The sequence below is a fragment of the Diceros bicornis genome, chromosome 5, assembly GCF_020826845.1.
Source record: "Diceros bicornis minor isolate mBicDic1 chromosome 5, mDicBic1.mat.cur, whole genome shotgun sequence".
Classification (NCBI taxonomy): Eukaryota; Metazoa; Chordata; class Mammalia; order Perissodactyla; family Rhinocerotidae; genus Diceros; species Diceros bicornis.
Window position 1 is genome coordinate 13,037,117 of NC_080744.1, and position 19,080 is coordinate 13,056,196.

Here is a 19,080-nt window from a genome sequence, read left to right on the forward strand (position 1 = left end):
AGTGATTGATGCTGCTGTAATGGATGTCTGCACAGGGTGTGTGCATGTGGGCATGTGTGTGGATGTGGACCAGGCACTTGGAACTCAGCCTCTGGAGGCATGGGCGGCTTTTAAGAAGACACAGCGCTCAAGCTGTATCTTCAAGGTGAGGAATGTGCCCAACAGAAGACCTGAGATGACCACGGTCTACACAGAGGGAACATCCTGGAGGGAACTGCAAACAGCAGAGGTCAGCCTCAGGCTCTGGCACCTTCAGAGACTTGGGACCTTGGGACAGTTACTTAACTTCTCTGTACCTCAGTTTCCTTATCCATAAAAATACTACTAAAATAAACTAGTTCATAGGGTTATGCAGAATAACTGAGATAACACAGGTCAAGTGCTTAGAAACTGCTTGGTACATCATAAGAGCTCCAAAGATGTCAGATACCATCACCATCACCATCACCATCACCATCACCATCACCATCATCATAGCTGAAGCATTGAGTTCCTGGGAGGAAGGGGTGGGAGGTGTAGGGTTGGCAGAGGGTTAGTGTGTGCAGGCCCCTACAACATTCCAAGAAGGATACACTCTCCTCTGACATCCATAATTCTCTTCAAGGTGTTTGGAGTTTTGGAGTTAATGTCTAGAGGCGGGAGGCTGAACCGATAATCTCCTCAGATTCCTTCCAGCTCTGAGACATGATTCCCACCTGAGAGCAAACAGACCCAGTGTCAGTCCCGGAATCTTACCTGACACAACTCCTGCCGTGTAGCTTTGTGTCAATTAACCCAAGACAGCTGTCGTCCCTGCCCTCTGGAATTGTTAATGCTTAACTCCCACCCAGTGGGAATAATTCTGTTAATAATATCAAACTATTTAGTTAGAGAATAAGTTCCTGGGAAGGAGGAGGATATAAAAGACTTCCAGCCAAAAGGAAAAGATCTTGGGAGTTTTCACCCACGGTGGGGCTTGGTTTTACGGGAAGGGAATGTAAAACAAGATGGACTGATTTTGTCCAGAGAATACAGACTCTCTGCCCACTCTCCCTCTTTTCTCTTGCAGCTTAAGATAAAGCAGCAGGGAGACTGCTGTGGTCCAGCTGCCCGCACCGTCGGCAGCCCCTGCCTCCCAAGTTGGGTTCATCTCGGACTACCTGATTGGTACATGAAGTCAGCCCAGGTACTGTTCCCTGCCCCTCTCACTCCTGTCCCTCTGCCTCAATCTGTCTGTACCCCTTCACATTTCTCAGCTCTGCCCAGCTTCTGTGAAGGCAAATATGTGTCCAGAGATGCACTGTTTTCTCCTTGGACAGACAGGCTGGGAGAAAGGGAATAACCGTCCCTCCCAGTTTGCACCAGTTGCCCTGGCAAAATTAGTATAGCGCCTCTTTTCCCTCGCAAAAGTGTTCTGTTTGGATAATAAATTATATGCAAACTCCATAGTCACATATATATTAAACATTTAGCCCCTCAAGGCCAGGGACTGGATCGTTTTTTATTATTAAATCTACAGCACAAAAAGGCATCTGACAGTCTCCTGTCCTCTCCATAGTTCAACCCTGGGTGACAGTCCCGCCCGCATAAAGCCTCTGGGATCTGAACTGCAGTTTTGCATCTATAAAGTAGAAATTAAAATACTTACCTTCCAGAACTGCAAACAAAACAATGATTTTATGTTCTAGAAATTGTAAAACGTTATGCAAATGTCATATTCCAGAACTTAACACAGCAATTGTCTCATTGTAAGCATTCTGTAAGTGCTTGTCGATTGAATGAGTAGCTGGAGGAACTAGTAATAATAAATTAACAACCCTCAGCGGGGAAATGATTGATTTTCCTAAAATTAGAATGCTATATTTAGCAATCAAAACTGACTTAGAATCCTACCCTAAAGCTAATCTATAGATAAGACAGCAAAATGAACTCTCCCATAGGCTTGCTATGAGGACTAGAAAGGAAATAAACAATGGAAAATTCTTAGAGCAAGTGGTAGACGAAGCTGAAGAATGGCTGAAGGTGACACAAGGAGGCAGGTGCCCATAAGGTGGCCCTTTCTCTAACTGCAGGACTGACGGGTGAGAGAGAGGGGCAGAACCTACCCTACCTGCTTTCCTGGTAAAGGTCATACAATACTGAGCGAGGATGGTGACTCAACTTGGATTTCTTGATTCTTGTTTAACTTGGGAGAGGTTTAGGACCCAAGGAAAGTTCATGGCTTGTGCCAGCGTGGAAACTCCTCTGCCTGTTGCACTTTTATGACCTGAATGATCCCTCACGAACAGGCACCATAAAATGCTAATTCATCTCTTTTTTTCTGATTGGAAAGGGAAAGTACAATTAGAAAACAAAGCATTGAAGTGAAGTAGTTTATAGCCTGGGTTTTAAAACGTATGATTTTGGAATCACAGAAGTCTGACTTCCACATCATATTTGATTGTCAATAACTAGAACTAACAAAAAGGAGATCCTGACAAAAAGGCAGAATCTCAACTAAATGACAATAAATACTGATTCTGCATATTTCTTCTAACACTGGTGCTGGCTCTGAACCAGTCGTTTGGCATTTTATGGCATCTGAGCCCCACATAAATTATAAAGGCTGTAGGATCTTTTATTGAGTGACAGGATGTTGGGTGTGAACAAAGCATTCCTTTTCTTTTAGAAGCAAAATTTTTAACTTGGAAAAATTAAAACTCAGCTTGTCAGTGACTGAATTTCCCATTTATTTGTGCTTCTCAGATGTGGTCCTCTCTGAATGTCACAGACTGGAGATTGGATGAGGTCTTAGAGCCCTGTGGGCACTGCTGGTAACACAGGGATAGCAAGAGAGGAAGGCCCTTTCCTCACTAAGCTTGTTGTCCAGTTGTGCTGACGGGACACCTACATGAGGAGACAGGTGGTGACAAAAGGTGGAAATGACAATGTTCCACTGCTCTTGGAATCTAGTGAGAAGTAGAGAAATGACTGATAAAGGTAGAAAAGCAAAACCTCACCCAAACAAGCTGGGAGAAGATACAGTACTTTGGGGCTATGATAGTGGCAAATTTAGGCACGAGATTTTTAGTAGTTCTTTCCTGCTTGACAAGTGTCATTAGACACCCCCTGGTGTGGGACAGGCCCCTAACCTACCACTTCATCTCAGTTCTGATTCTCTCATTCAAAGTTTTGGTTCTGCTCGTGGAAGTCTATAACCACCCCCGTGCCTGTGCTCCGACTCCAAGGCTTGTTTTCTCACATCTGAATTGTTGTGGTGTCCTGATTTCACCTGCTTGGGTTTTTCTCAGGGGACCCATTGATAAGGGTCTTTAAGAGATGATCTATTCTTCCCCTCCTGATCAATGCAGCTTTCCAAGTTCTTAACCCAATCACTTGGCAATGCATCCTCCTAGGATCCAGAAGTCACTGAGCAGAAGTGCAGCAACGTGGCAAAACCAGCAGAGCTGAAGCAGCACGGGAAGCATTCCTGGACAGGTCTGCAAGTGTGGGACAGCCCAGGATGAGACAGCGTGCAGCCAAGCACACTGGGGTCCTCTCCAAAGATGCAGGGCAAAGCTGCGAGCTTTAGAGACAGGAACATCAGGATTCCCATCCTGGTTCTGCCACTTAGTGTCTGTTTGATTCTGAAGCCGATACATCTATAAAATGGGAATATCACAAAATGTAACTCCCTGGGGTTATGAGTCTGCCTGAGCTACCTTTTATAAATGTTTAGCACTGTGCTTGGCATTTTGTAGCTTCTTTTCTAGACGTGTCGAAAGAACTGCATAAAGGAGGCAGCGATTGACCCCTCAACTCAATGGAGAGCTGCAGAGATTTAACCCACCTGGGGAGACTCCCCCACAATTAGCAGCCCTAAGATACCAATGAGGTCCTTAAAGAGAAGCGCTAATATCAAGGAAAGATCATGAACTTTTGCTTGTCAAAAACAGTGGAAGAATGAGTTGTCCTGGTGAACTGGATAGTTTGGTTAAGAGAGAGTTCTCATCACATTGTTTTTCACATAATGGAAACTGAATAAATAGTTCTTCAATATAGTAGAGAATGATACATTATATATCACATATGAGTTCTCAATTTTTCAAATAATATCATATTCTGTCTATAATGTCAAAACCATGCAAAATACAGATTACTCTTATGGGAAGCATAATTCAGATAGTATTTCAGGATCCTTGAGTGCTCAGAGACATTACTTTGCATAGTAGTTCTCTCTGAGTGTAGTGGCTTGAACTGTGTCCTCCCAAAACATATATTATAACCTTGAGTACCTGTGAATGTGACCTTATTTGGAAATAGGGTCTTTCCCTGTGTAATTAATTAAGATGAAGTCATATTGGAGTAAGATGGGCCCTAAATCTAATGACTGGTGTCTTTCTGAGAAGAGAGGACACACAGAAACACAGACACACAGGGACGAAGACTGTGTGATGACAGAGGCAGAGACTGGAATGATGTAGCTACAAGCCAAGAAACACCAAGGATTGCCAGCAGCCACCAGGAGCTAGGAAGAGGAAAGTAAAGAGTCTTCCCCAGAGCCTTCAGAGGGAGCACGGCCGTGCTGACACCTTGATTTCAGACTTCTAGCCTCCAGATCTTTGAGAGAATAAATTTCTGTTATTTTAAAGCACCAAGTTTGTGGTAATTGGTTATGGCAGCCCTAGAAAATGAATACATCTGGACATACTTGAGTGGAAGTTTTTTTTGTTTTGTTTTGTTTTGTGTGTGTGTGAGGAGATCAGCCCTGTGCTAACAACTGCCAATCCTTCTCTTTTTTTGCTAAGGAAGACTGGTCCCGGGCTAACATCTGTGCCCATCCTTCTCCACTTTATATGGGACGCTGCCACAGCATGGCTTGCCAAGCAGTGCGTCGGTGCGCGCCCAGGATCCAAACCGGCAAACCCCAGGCCGCCACAGTGGAGCCCGCGCACTTAACCGCTTGCACCACCGGGCCAGCCCTTGAGTGGAAGTTTTGATGTCCACATTACCTGTTTTCATAAAAGTAGCAGTTATACTTTAAGGGGAAATGCTCCTTAGTATACTTGGAAGCAGACTCATTTAATAATCTTACATTTAAAAAAATAATGATATAGTATTGAAAAATTATGTGTTTATCAAACTGTAGTACATAAAATCATATGTTAAATACCCTGAAAGAATTCTCCATTAAACACTCATGTTCAGTGAAAATAGCTGTAAGAAAAATCATCATCCCTATGTAGTAAATTTCAGAGCAGTGTGGCCTGTTTACTTCTCAGCCAGCCACCTTTACTTTAAAACTTTTGCTCTTTTTTGATTAAATTAGCTATTATCTGGACCTGCCAGAATTAACAAAATTAAGTACCATTTTGAACAAAATGGGTTTTTTTCCTCTAAGGTAAAAACTTAGCATGAAACTCTAAGCATGAGAAAGTTCGAGTTGCCTTTTATTTACAGTCTTTATCAAGCAAATAATATTCATATTTTGAATTATGCAAATAAGCATTTACATGATAAATCATAATTGCTCTCACACAGCTGTTTATAATTGGGTAAATGAGACACACTTTTAAATTGTCTAAACACATACTTACCCATGTTTACATATTTATACACTAGACTGCAACTGTTCTCAATCAGCTCTTATCATCTATTGTGTCTCATACAGACCAAGAGAAGAGAACTTTTCATACAAACAGCAAAATCCCTTTTAACTTGCTCTGAGATCAGAAGGATTACCAGTTCTCTCAGATAAGGGGTGACCTCTCTCAACTACCCCTTGCCATGGCATTCCACACTGCCTCTAGCAGAAAATGATTTTATGTCACTTTGGGGATTTAATCCTGACTCATGTTCTTATCTGATTAGATCACCTGTGGCAAAGAAGAACATGTTGCTTTGAATGGGATGTTTTAATACCTTAAAAGTCCAATTGTCTTATATTTGGCAATATTATGTCAATCCAAGAAAAAAATCAGCAAGTATTTCTTTTGAAAATACAGAAGAAATATAGGAGCCTGTCCTGGAGAGGCAACTGGCATCAGCACAAATGTTCAGAAAGCAGTTAAGGGGAAGAGCAGATGGTGTCGACTGTAAGAGCCAAAGGAGCTTAGAAAGCAAAAGATGAGGGTAGGATGGAGGGCCTTGGGCACCGTGGCCCGGGTTTGCGGACTCTGGGAGCGAGCTCACTTCTCCCCGTAGAGTGAGGACCATCTGGCCACTGCAAGGCGGCCATGGATAGGAACACAGCACAGCAGAATCAAACACACAACCTCTTCCCCTCACATTCACATGCAGAGCCCCCAGGGAAATCCAAGGGCCTGGTCTCAGCGACACAGCCTTGCCGTGAAGCACCCTTCTCTCCTCTCCATTTTTCCCAGTAGGCAAAGAATTCTACCTGCTCCTTCCCACCCCACCCCCTTTTTTTTGTTCAATCTTAATGCATTTCCCTTTGCTTTCTTCAGCAGTCAACATTTGCCTTGTTTCTGGTCCTTTCCAGGCACATGCATTTGTTTCCAATTCATCTGGCTCTGTTCTCACATGGTGTTTCGTATGTGCTGAAGAGAGAGAACTTTGCCTACAAGATGCTCTGGCTGAACTGAGAGGACTCAAATGCTGCTTCAGGGATTCAGGCCCTGGGAGGAATGAGTCTTGAAGCATAGAGACTGGGGAAAACCCACCTGGAGCAGCTGCAGAGGCTGCAGACCCAGAAATGAAAACTTCAGGGCTGGAGGCTGAGCCTCCACCCTTCCATTAAGTGCAATGAGAGCCTTTGCATTTTGAGCAAAGAGCCACAGCCACAGCAGCAAGTAGGCCTGAGGCCAAAAATCTAAAACTGGAGGGTCTGAGTAATGCCGCTGAGTTGAAGGAAATCTCTATAGGCAGCTTTTTCCTCCTCACTCTTTTAGGAGAAGAAAGCTCCTTCAGGGAGTAGTAATGCAGGTGTGCTGAAGGAGAAAGAAACTTAGATTAGGAAGATCTGGGCTCCAAGTCAGACTCTGTGAGATGCTGGGCAAGTCACCCAACCTCTCCCTGTGCCTCAATTTCTTCTTCTGTGAACTAGACAAAGTACACTTCGGCTCTGTGACTGACGATCCTACAATTATCATAGCACAGCTCCCGGTTGGCTCCATGGGTATCAAACTCAACCTCCCCACTTATACCCCTCCTCCCTAAGATAGGTTATTATCACAGCAACACTTGCCACGATGAATTGAGCACCTAACTGTGCATGAGCACTGCGCCAGCACTTCACATCAACTATCTCACTAATCGTCATCCCAATTTCCATTTCATAGATGAGGAAACTGTGGCTCAAAGAAATTACAAAAGTTCACCCTGGTCACTCAAGTGTTGTTGGGAGAGCCAGATGTCAAACCCAGATCTGCTTCAGTTTGTCTGATCCCCAAATCTGGTGCATATTGGAAAGAAAAATCAGGTATCTCTTCTGGACTATGCCTTATGCTTGACTAGACCAGCCTAAGTACCAGTGCAGTGCCGAGTGTTCATGAGCTCCTCACATGTTTGTGGATTACAATTTTCTCAAAAACTCTGCCTCTTGAGGGACTTGCATGCTACTGATAATAAGGCGGGGTGGGTGGGCAGCCTTGTGGTGGGGGTGGAGGGGGTAATACCTTTGTGTAATTCAATTGACTCTAGATAGTGCTCAGTCACTCCCCAGCCTTCTGGATCTACTAGGAGTGTGACTGCCGGCCGCAGCAGCCAGAGTGCAGACCTCTGCCATTTGGGTTATATTTGGAGGAAGAAATCTGGCTGTGGATACAAGCATGGCATGCAACAGGAATAAGACAATTCCCCACCACCTTGGCTCCCTCCTGAGCGGGAGTCTGCGTGGCTGGCCTGGCCCCGGCTCCAGGTCTCTGTCTGTCTCCAGAATTGACTGGGATCACCTTGGGTGGTCGCTCCCACGGCCATTGTGCACGTGGGGCTTTCTGCCTATTGACATTAGGGGATGTGCTCCACCTTCCCTTTGTTTCATCCTCCATTTAAGACACATTTGTTCTCACTGGCTTTTAACTGGTTTTCAATCTATGTTCATTGCTAGGGCGAGTTGTCTTTTTAAAAAAATGCAACTTGCAAGGGGTTTCGATGCCGCCCAATTAGCATTGTTAAGCTGTTTGGAAACAAATACAATTTAGACCAGATGAAATCACAGTCTGCTAGTCACTGAGATGCTGCTAAAAAGCACATCACAACAGGATTCCTAGAAATTAGCCTCTGTTCTCTGCAAGGACTTTTAAAATGCTGCAGGCCTTTGGTCCCTTAATTCGTGTCTGCACAAACCACCCTTTCTCCTCTACACTGCCCTGTGTGCTGCTTCAGAGGTGATCAAATCACCACCCTGCATGCACCTTCCCTTTACCAACCTCCAGCTGGGAAAAGCCTTGGCTGCATGGAGATGGGTGACACCAAGCTGAAACAGACACTCACTCTCCCACTTTCTCTCCCCGCCTCCCTCCACTCACCCAGTCATTCCCACCTTCATTCAGTGCCAACATCCCAGGGAGTCACTTAGAAACGACAGCAGGTTTTCCCCCCCTGCTGCCTGCCCTTTGGGGTTGCGTATGTGACCAATCAACTGACGGGAGAATCGGGATCCTACTAGGATTTGAATAATAGGAAATCTCTAGGATTTGGCTTCTTTAAGATTTGAATAACAGAAAATCTCAATCATGGAAAAAAACATGTGAGTCATGAAAAGAGATATTCATGTACTTTTCCTAATGGTTCTATAAAAGACATGATTAAGATGATAATTCATGAAACCTGGGCAGTTTTTATTTTATTTTTGTTATAGAAGAAACCAGAAGGCTAAATTCACCAGAGATGACCTGCTAATTATATTGTGTAACCCCCTGCATTCTGGCATCTGTGCTTCCACAAAGTTCATCACTTCTAATAATCATTTTAATAATATGTAAGAAATAGACTGTCTAACTTTAGGCACACATATTATTTCTTTGATTTCCCCCTCTAAATTTGTTTTACAGCCCAATCATTTTGCTTAAGGAAAACGTTGTTTTTTTTTTCCTTTTTTTTTGTAAGTAGCCAAAGCCAAAGAAGCAACTAAGATCCAACGTGTGACCATCAATTCCTTTCTCATGCCACAAACCACCCAAACATACACATACTTCCAGCACCTAGGAAAAGAACTGAGTCTCAATTGTATATCTAAAAAATAAATGTGCACGTTCTGATGCCATACCCATTCAGGGATATATCAACCTAGTTTTTATAAACTGCCTGGATTTGAGGAGCCGGTAATGAAAATAAGCAATGGAAATACACTATCAGACCCGGACGGTCTTCATGGTTGGTTCACCTGGACCATGGACAGAGGAACCTGGCCACAGACTTAGTGGAAACCATAGGGAAGTGACCTGGGGCTGGTTATAAATTAAAAGAGAACTTGATAAGCAGGTGGAATCCAAATATATATATAAATTTTGTGATGCACTCTTTAAATTTCCTCAGGTTCATGCTACAAAGAAAAATCTTATATTTTAAGGATAAGCCAACCATAGTTTAGGATAGATCTTATTAAACAAAAGAAACTTGTTCACAAGAATTTTTTTTCTTTCACTTAATTAAAGGTCATAACCAATTAAGAAATACAAACATATACTAAAGATGAATTTATATCTTGGGGCTACTCAAGCTATCATTAAAAAATCGTCTAAACAAATACAGCTTTATCATACACAGTTGTATTAAATACATAGCACACATATTTTAGTATCAGAATTTCCTTCAAGTAATTTCTTAGTTGTTTCCTAACTTGAATAAATCCAATTTATGGCTTTAAGATTCAGAGTAAGACATATAGAACAATAAATTTCTCAAGAAATTCTGAACACCCTTCTTCATACCCTGTTGTTGAGATAAAGCTACTCCTAAAATGCCCAGTGTTGAGCTCTCTCATTTGTATATCTGTCTGATGGCTCCAGAGGGGGTTTCCATGGCAAGCTCCCTGTGCACAGAAGCAGGGCGAGTGGAATGTCTCCTTCCAATGAAGAACTTTTCACTGACAGTGATAAAGGCCAAGAACCTCCTTCACACACATGATTGAAAAACAGAACACGAAGGACATTTTTATTTTGTTTTGTTTCCTTTGTGTGGTATGTGACTTCAGTGCAAATACCCATTTAATCAAGAATACAAAGACAGCCACCTTTGCTGGCTCAGGGATTTCCAGAGACTGCAGTAAACACATATAGCTCTTTTACTGTTTTTACGAGGAAATTCCTGCAGGTTGTTATTTCGTGCTCCTGTTGTTCACTTCTGCCTTCTCTTAGAAGAGGGGAAAAGATTTTTCCAAAGGAATATTTAAGAGTTAACTAAATAGGATCGAGAAAAACTTGAAGTGCTTTAAAAGCTGAAGTTTCTCCATTGTCATTTATTTTTTTATTGAGATATGATTGACATATAACACTGTATTAGTTTTAGGTGTACAACATAATGATTTACGTGTATATTGCAAAATGATTACCAGAATAAGCTTAGTTAACATACATCACCACATATAGGCACAGATTTTTTTTTTTTCTCGTGATGAGAACTTTTAAGATCTACTCTGTTAGCAACTTTCAAATATACAATACAGTACTGTTAACTATAGTCACCATGCTGTACATTACATCCCCAGGACTTATTTTTCTTATAACTGGAAGCTATCGTAATTAATTTTTAGAAATATAAAGACCTTGGGAAAGCATATAGAAGCCACTATTGATTGGAACTTTCTGGTTCATGCATTTTTTCTCTTTGAGTTGATGAGATCAAATTGAACCTGTAGCTCAAGTCAGCGCAGGCTCTTTCTCTTTCGCCTTTTAATCATTCTTTTCTAATACCTTCTATTACAATAGACTCTCTGCCTCCTCTTTAGGTCCTCTTCACCCTCTTCTCTAATTTCTTCAGTTCTAGGGATATCACAGTCGATCTGCCTTCAAGTCTCTCCTTAAGCTTTGCTTCTTCTAGGTAATCTATCCTGACTCGGGATGCGATAACAAGAATGAGTGCACATGGCAAACACTCTCGAATGCATAAAACATAAAGTTATCTTCTTCTACTGCTATCATCATCACTAATGAAAAGTGGAATCTTTGATTCCCTAGCCTTGTGAGGGACTGTGGTTCTTGTCTTCAACAAATAGTAACAAATACTTCTCCAGCATAGTAACTGTTTTAGTGTTTAAATTGCTGTCAAATAAAACAGAAATATTTCACTTTCATAATGCTATTATTTTAAAATACCAAAGTTAATCTCAGACAAAGAAAAGGTATATTAAAAAAAGAGGCCTCATTATAATGCTTGGGTGATTTAAGAAAAAATAATAACTGGCTTGGACAGAAGTGCTGGTGGTTACAAGCAAGTGCTGCAGCCTGGCCTGGGTGAGGCGCTGGGGCAGCTATAAAGTATGTTCCTGGGGTCAGTCTAGTCTGTCAGTGACAGAGTCTACTCTTAGGTGACATTAGGGCCTGGACATTTATCGTGTAAACATCAATAAGGATCCTGTGTTATATAAACTATATTATCAGTCAAGCAAAGTAGTATAAATTGGTACCTTAAAAAAAAAGATTAAACAAATATGAGAAGTTCAGCATCGGACAAATGAGGCTTAGCACCCTCCCCAAGATGTGCTATTATTCTTATTCTCACAACTTACATCCATGCTATCACAGCTTCCCTTATGATACCATTGTAAGGCATGGGAAGGACCAGAAGGATTCAATAAACTGATAAACGAGTTAAAAAATAAAAAAGTTATTTTCTGGCTCTTTAGGAAATGGAGACCGTAGATATTTAACTAAATACATTCACTTTTTCATTCATTGAACGATTTTACCTCCTATATATTTTTTCATGTATTTAAACAACTAGATACACATATTTGAAGAGAAAAGCTTTTCTCCTAGGGATCAAGAACAACAACAAAAAAGTCCATGTAAAGTAAATATTTTAAGGGACCTAAGATGGGATGTTTCAAATCTTGTCATTTGACATTAAACAATAAAATCTAAAACCCATTTCGAAGATGTACTAAATTCCTAGTCTGAAAGTAATTGCTGTTCCTCGTCCCATGTGTATATATCATCAATACAACTAAGAAAGACTCACAGCTAGGCCTGGACCACCACCAAGCAATTGATTATTAGCCATTAAAAGGGAAATGTTTACTTATTCATGGCAACTAGTTTTCAGAAGGAAGGGGAAAGAGGCTTGATTTTAAATGCTGTCTTTTCTTTCCATCCTAAGGCCAATCAAGATCATTCGCTTCTTCTTGGAAGCGTCAAAAGCCCATTTTTATTTTCCTTTTGCTATTTTAACCAGCATACTGATAAAAAGGGGAGAGCAGTTGCTATGAGGCAAAGAAAAATGTCCTGGCAGTTGAGGGCCCTCAATCTATCAAGGGGAATTTGCAATGTTGCCTCTCTTCAATACTGTATAGATTTGCAGGATTTTGTGAAACACTTAACCAAAATGGAGGGATTTAAAAACGGAATGCAAGATATAGATGCAATAATTTTTTTTTTAAATCAAGATACTTTAGTTTCATTTCAGAATTTTCTAGTCTTAAATTATTAAGCACGCAGCAGTGATGATCATCTTGGATAATACTTTTGAAGGGGTGATTAGTGCAGACTGCTTAAATATGTTCACGATATCGCAGATGCCTAAAGATTAACAACTCCTATTAGGATTGAGATGCACTACATCCAATTCCAGGGAAACAAATACTTTCCTAATTAAATAATAATATTCACAAGCTATGTTGAGTTGCAAAATAAGTTCAAGTGTCCAGAACACCGAGCACAATTTTAAAATCTGGAAAGAATATCCAGTTATATGTTTACTTATGATTCTAAAAATCTCTCATGAATTGGAGGCAATTCATACAGATATTTCCAATATGTATAAAACTTAATATCTTGAATACTTTTTCCTATTGACTCAATGTCAAAATAATTTTCTCCTCCCATGTCTGAGTTTTTCCAATGTGAAGAGGCAGTAAAGAAATCTCCTTTCTCTGATAATTCTGGCTCTCCACTTCCTTTCCTCCATTTCTTCAGAAGGCACAATTTAAGTGGAACAGCCTCCTGGAGTCCCCAGGCTCTGGCTCTTCGAGATAATTTAGATAAAGCCCCAGAGCAGAGTTGAGAGGAAGATTGGACTAGCGCAGAGGCGTCTGCAGAGGAGGGGGGAATCCACAATGAAGCAGGGAAGTTGCAGCACTTTCTAGAATCAGCAGGTACAGAGTTCCCCTGGGATATTCAAAACACAGACTGTGGCCCAGGAACACTGTTCCCAGGTCAGGGAAGGTGAGGCTGTAAGTCATATTTGGAGCTAATCCCAGAGTGAGGTCCTCCCCAGAGCACAACTGCTAGATGGAGGATATATCTCTTCTTTGGGAGCCAAATACTAAGAGTAAAAGCAAATATTTGATGCTGAAGAGCTCTTAAGAACTGAAGAGTGCCATTTACTCATTTCTGCACGTCAGTGTGGGCTTAGGATGTTAAATAGATTAAAAGGCTAAGAGAGGTCAGTCACTCCAGGAAAGACTCCGCTTTCGCTTCTCCTGAATTGGTTCTGTTTCCAAAATTATCTACCCCATCCCACTCTTGTGGAGGCTCCTTTGGAAACTCAAAAGACGGCCCGTCGTCTCCCAGAACATTCTGGAGAATGTAGAGTCAGAGCCCTGGGGATGAGATTTCTGGAACCGGAGGGAGGAGGGAGACCAAAGTCTTCTGGTTAGTACAATGGAGACGGTTTTAGAAAAATCCCAGAGGTATGGAATCATAAAACTGGTAGGGTCCTTAGAAGTTACCAAATCTACTCCCTTCTGTTTCAGAAGAGAAAAAAAGAGGCTCAGAGTGACGAGGTGATTAGAGCTAGTCAGGGGCAGAGCTGGGATGCCAACCCTACCGACTCCCAGGCCAGAGCTCCTTCTACCTGACAGATCCTGGAAGTTCAGACCGAATTTGGGAGTCTGTCCTGATGCTTCCCTAGGACAGCACGTCAGTGCCCTCCTTCTACCTCTCAGGGGATGGGCTGGCAGAGGTGGCCAGGCACCGGGCTCTAGCCGGAGAGAAGTGCACCAAGCCCTGGGCCAGTCTGTGACCTGCCCAACCTCTAGGACGCTGAGCTTAGGTGCCGGTTTCCGGCTTCTGCCGCCCTCTGCCTACCCCTGGCTCCGTCCTCCGCCCCATCGCGGAGAAGACAGCCAAGTCATTGCAATTTAATCTTATTTAAAAAGACATAACTAATAAATCTATTGCCGGGGCCACGGAGAGACGGCCAGCAGAGTCGATCGTGCTCCCAATCCCATTGAACCCCATTGAAAACCATGACAACACCGGACAAGCTCCGATTTATCCCGGCGCGCTAACGCGCATTGTGAGCAGGCGTCAATCACGCATTATTTCGGACTGAACAAATGCAAAATCTTGACTGGAACAAATGCTTCCAACAGGTCCGGGTCGTCGAGCTCCATTTCCCCTTTGTCCGCGGCCTAGCAGTTGGCCTGTATTGGGGTTGCCTCCGCCCGACCACCCAGCGCGCCGCGCAGCCCCGGAGCATGGGGCACGCTTGACAGGGACCTGCTGGGGAGGGTGGCCGCCCGGCGGGGCCGCGGCCACCGCACCGGAGCCAGGTCCGAGTGCAGCTCAGGTGGGGCCAGGATTCCGGTGCGGCCACCCAAGCGCCGCGCCCCTCACCCAAATTTAGCAACCAAATACCCAAACCCCCGGCTGCGGGAGGAGAGGCCTCTGAACGCGCCTCTGAAGCAGGCACAGAGAAGCCATGGGCCGAAGAAATGTCTCCACACCGGCCGCCTCCCTGTGCCTTCTCCATCGATCATTTTCTCCAGTGGGGCCGTGGGGACTAGAAGATGTCGAGAAACCCCGGGCAGGCCGCCTCTTCTGCGCGGCCGGCCCAGCCTTAATTCTCCCGCCGGGACCAGGCCGCGTACCCGCGGCCGGACAGGGAACCCAGGCCCGAGGCCTGCTCTTGGGCAAACGCGGCATCCCTGGCGCTGGGCTTGACGGTGAGGCCGCGAAGCCGAAGCGCACAATTGGCGCCAGAGGGTCTGGCGACACCAAGGAGGCCGCAAAGGCCTCGTAGGCCGCCCTCCGCAACGCCGCTGCTCGTGGGCCCTGGAGCGGGCCTGGGCGCAGCTATGAGGAGCGCGGCCACTGGGCCCGGGCCCGCGACGGGCAGCGGCCGGGCCCAGGAGGCTGGTACTTCGGCCCTGAATAGCTTGGCCCGATCCGCCTCCGTTTAGCGAGTGTGGGGAACCCAGGGCAGAGCTGGGGCTCCCCGGATGCTGCCAGCCCTCCCCTGTACTCCTGAAGTTGTGGGGGACGTATAGGGTGTGGGGAGGCTCCTAGCGACCTTCGAAACCCTCGGCCCAGATGCCGGCGGGGCCAGGCCACCCCTCTGTGCCCGCCTGAAACTTCTCGCCTCTAACTCCTGAGAGGAGCCCAACCAGAGAGAAAGAGCGCGCGCCAGAGTTTAACGCCGCCTTGTAAATCACTTTCCGGATAATTGCGGGAAACGAACGCTCCAGCAAACAAGCTCGAGGAATAAAGCAAACAGGGAATAAATTCCTGGGTGCTCATAAACCCACCCATGCCGCCCCCACCCTTCCCGGCGCTCCCGCGGGGCCGGGCCCTGTGTCAGCCCAGGAGGAGGAGGAAGCTGGGGCTGGACGGGCGGGTGGTGGTCACCCCTCGCCACCCAAGATGTTATTCATTGGTAACAATTCCCATTATCTGTCCCCACTTTGGGCTAATCAGACAGCATCGCTAATGCCGAGGGCTGCTTCCTGCCGCCTCTGGGAGGTAACAGGGCGCCGAGGGGCGGGGGACGGGGCGGGGCGGGGGCGGAGGTGGCACCTTCCGGGCTCGCCGGGGCTTTGGACCAGCACTCATTCAGGTACTTAACACCCCGGAGACCCGGACCTCGGCTTTCAAAGCCTCCCGGGTGGGGAGAGCTGTTTATATAAACAAGCATGCCGCTGTAAGCGCGCTATCTCGGCAGCCAGCGCAGGGCGGGCGCCTCCCACGCCCACCCGTAGGAGCGGCGTCCCCGGCCGCCCCTCGGTTCCCAGCCCGCCCTGCCCCCGCCTCCTTCCCTTCCTCGGCCATGGCCACCGCCGGGCGCCTCGGCTTCACCGTGCGCAGGCTCCTGGATTTACCCGAGCAAGACGCGCAGCACCTGCGGAGGCGGGAGCCGGAGCTACGCGCCCCCGGCCCCGGCGCCACCTGGCTGGAAGCGGAGCGCGGCCACTACCCCTGTGAGTGAGCGGAAGACGGCGGCCGGGGTGGAGGGTGGGGCGCAGGACGAAGCGCCCGGCCCCTGCGGGGCTGGGAAGCAGAAACTGCAGCCCAGGGTCTGGGTTTCCTCAGGGCTGGAACCGGAGGCTCTGTCCTCCTCAAACCCCATGCCGTGCGTCCCCGGTCGGCACATCCTGAGAGCAGATCCCCGGGCCTGGCACTAACGCTCAGGATTTGAGTTTTGTTTCTAGGGCTCAGAATATTTAAATATTTAAGACATTGCCCTTAAATGCCTGAAAACACGGCCACGTTCTCCAGGCCTCGGTCTGGGATGGGCAGCATTGGCGAGCTTAGTTCCCCTGGATTCAGGGCTTGGCAAACCCCGGCAAACCATAGTGCAGTCGACCTGGAGGTGGCCCGTGTCGGTGAGCCAGCTTGCGGTAAACTCGTCTGCCGGCGCAGCGACCAGTGCGACTTGCTGTAAGAGGGCCCCGTGGTGGGTTTCTTTGGGGGCGCGGTCAGGTTGTGGTATAAAAGGTCACTGAATTCGGAGAGGTGGGCATCCAGATGTGGGCCCAGGGAGGGAAATGGCTTCACACCAAAAGCCGCAGGCGAGTTGGGGCGCCCTCCGGCCGGAGGCTCGGCGCCTCGCGGCGCGCGGAGGGGCCGGCGTCTCACCAGGCCGTGTCTGCTTTGCCGCCCCCAGCATCGGACGAGAGCAGCCCCGAGACCAGCCCGCCCGGCTCGTCGCAGCGGCCGTCCGCTCGGCGCGCGTCTCCGGGCTCGGAGGCCGAGAAGAGGAAGAAGCGGCGGGTGCTGTTCTCCAAAGCGCAGACGCTGGAGTTGGAGAGACGCTTCCGGCAGCAGCGCTACCTGTCGGCGCCCGAGCGCGAGCAGCTGGCGCGCCTGCTGCGCCTCACGCCCACGCAGGTCAAAATCTGGTTCCAGAACCATCGCTACAAGCTGAAGCGCGCGCGTGCGCCGGGGGCCCCCGAGTCGCCCGATCTGGCAGCGGCTGCCGACTTGCGCGCCGCGCCGGGCCTGCTGCGCCGCGTGGTGGTGCCCGTGCTGGTGCGTGACGGGCAGCCGTGCGGCGGCAGCGGTGAGGTGGGCACGGGCGCCGCCCAGGACAAGAGCGGCCCGTCCCCGGCCTCCGCCTGCCCTCTGCCGGGCTACGCCGCCTTCGGGCCCGGCGCGGCGCTCGGTCTCTTCCCCGCCTACCAGCACTTAGCGCCCCCCGCCCTGGTCTCCTGGAACTGGTGAAGCAGCTGCGGGGCGCGGGCACCTGGGGCTATCCCAGACTGTGGAGCCGGCTCTGCGGGCGGAGTGGGTCTGGAGCTGGAGACCTGGAGCGCTCCCCGGGCCCCACCTCCCTTCGGGCTTCACTGCCTTCAGCGCCGGGGTCCCTGCCCCGCCCTCACCAGCCATCGCGCGGGGAACTTTCGCCAAGATCCTCTCTCTCCTCTTTCCTCGACCGCCAGCCTCAGAGCTAGATTTTATTGCTTGAACTTTATTTGTATATTTTAAAATAGCTATTTGTATGGGAAGCAAGTTATTTTAAAAGAATAGAATATTTTTCCTCTTTGTGGTGCGAGAATAAAATGCATAGGCTTGGGTCCCCTTGCGCGCCTGTTGGGAACGTAGATGGGAACTGTGCTTTCCCGACCTGCGTTCGAGGCGCCAGTCCACTCCTTGAGCGGCGCAGTTAAGGCCACCCCGAGCAGGGTCGAAGGGCAGATCGCAGACCCCACACGGCTTTAGGAAGATACTGGGGCGGGGTGGGGGGGCAGAGGCAACATTGGGGTCCCTGTTAGCGGGAGGTCGCTCTGGCCCCGCCCGAAGTGATGCGAAGGCCTCTCTGGACTCCCGGAGCTGCCGGAGCTGCCGGCGTTTCAAACACCAAAAGGCAGCCCAGTTGGCCACGACAGGGCACAATGAGCTTCTCTGTAAGGGTTCTCCGGAGACGTGCCTACGGGGCCGGCCCTACAGCAGCACGGCCCAGGCCTGGCTGCAAGCCGAGGGCTCAGGGACCCGAAGAGCGCCCGGAGAACTTGTAACCTCCAGTGAAGCCTGCAAGTGGCTCGTTTGGCACCTGTGATTTCCTGCCTTTTCTTGGCGCCACACCTGGTCCTGGAGTGGGGCGGGGAGGGGCTCGCGTGGTGAAGAAATCAGAGGGTGGTGGGGAGTGACCCACCTCAGGGCTGCCAGCTGAGGGAGGACCACTTTGGAGAGCTCGGGTGGCCTGACGTGGGTGTGGGATGCAGTGGTCCGTCTCATTTGACCCGCGGTCCCAATGTGCACTGGTCCGGGGTCTCGTGTTCCACCCCTGCGCTTTGTCTTGGTGTGCGAAGCCACAGGGCCTCCTATACAGTGGTCACGGTGGAGAAGTGACGATCTCTCTGCAGGGAGATGCTTGTGCCGAGAGCAGTTTCAGGCAGCAGATTCAGGGGAGGGAGCAAGGGCTCAAAGAGTAGGCATCGGGCCTGTTTGAAGCCCTAGCTTTCTTGTCCCAAGAGGAGAAAGGGTGGCTGAGGCAGTGTATCACCTGGGATTTTGGAGGGTGGGGAGAGAGAGAGGAGGGCAGGGGGAAGGGAGTGGGGTGTTTGGGTCTCAGCTGCTGGCCACCTTGCCTTCCATATGGATGCGGTTATCTTAGAAGAATCTCGATCCTTAAACCTTCTTTTGTCTTGGGAACTGAAAAGGGCATTGTTAGGCCTGAAAAGGACCTAGACAAAATCTGCACTGTTTCCATTCAGGACTCTGTTTAATCAGTCCCTGGTGACAATGTAGTGGGTGTTAGGGAGGACAATAGTATCTTTTTAAA

At 47.6% G+C, this 19,080-nt stretch overlaps 1 protein-coding gene across 1 annotated transcript; it reads left to right on the forward strand.

Moving 5' to 3' along the window:
• The first annotated feature begins 16,123 nt into the window (after positions 1-16,123).
• Positions 16,124-18,024, forward strand: NKX2-8 (NK2 homeobox 8). Its single transcript, XM_058540362.1, has 2 exons — positions 16,124-16,276; positions 16,963-18,024. Exons 1-2 carry the CDS (start codon positions 16,126-16,128, stop codon positions 17,517-17,519), a joined length of 708 nt encoding a protein of 235 aa, XP_058396345.1. The 5' UTR covers positions 16,124-16,125; the 3' UTR covers positions 17,520-18,024.
• Positions 18,025-19,080: the final 1,056 nt, after the last annotated feature.

What these genes read in the sequence shown, in the direction of transcription:
- NKX2-8 (XM_058540362.1), top strand. Translation starts at nt 16,126, where the DNA reads ATGGCCACCGCCGGGCGCCTCGGCTTCACCGTGCGCAGGCTCCTGGAT. An exon ending in GGAGCGCGGCCACTACCCCT is followed by an intron (nt 16,277 to 16,962) that starts GTGAGTGAGCGG and finishes TGCCGCCCCCAG; the next exon opens with CATCGGACGAGAGCAGCCCC.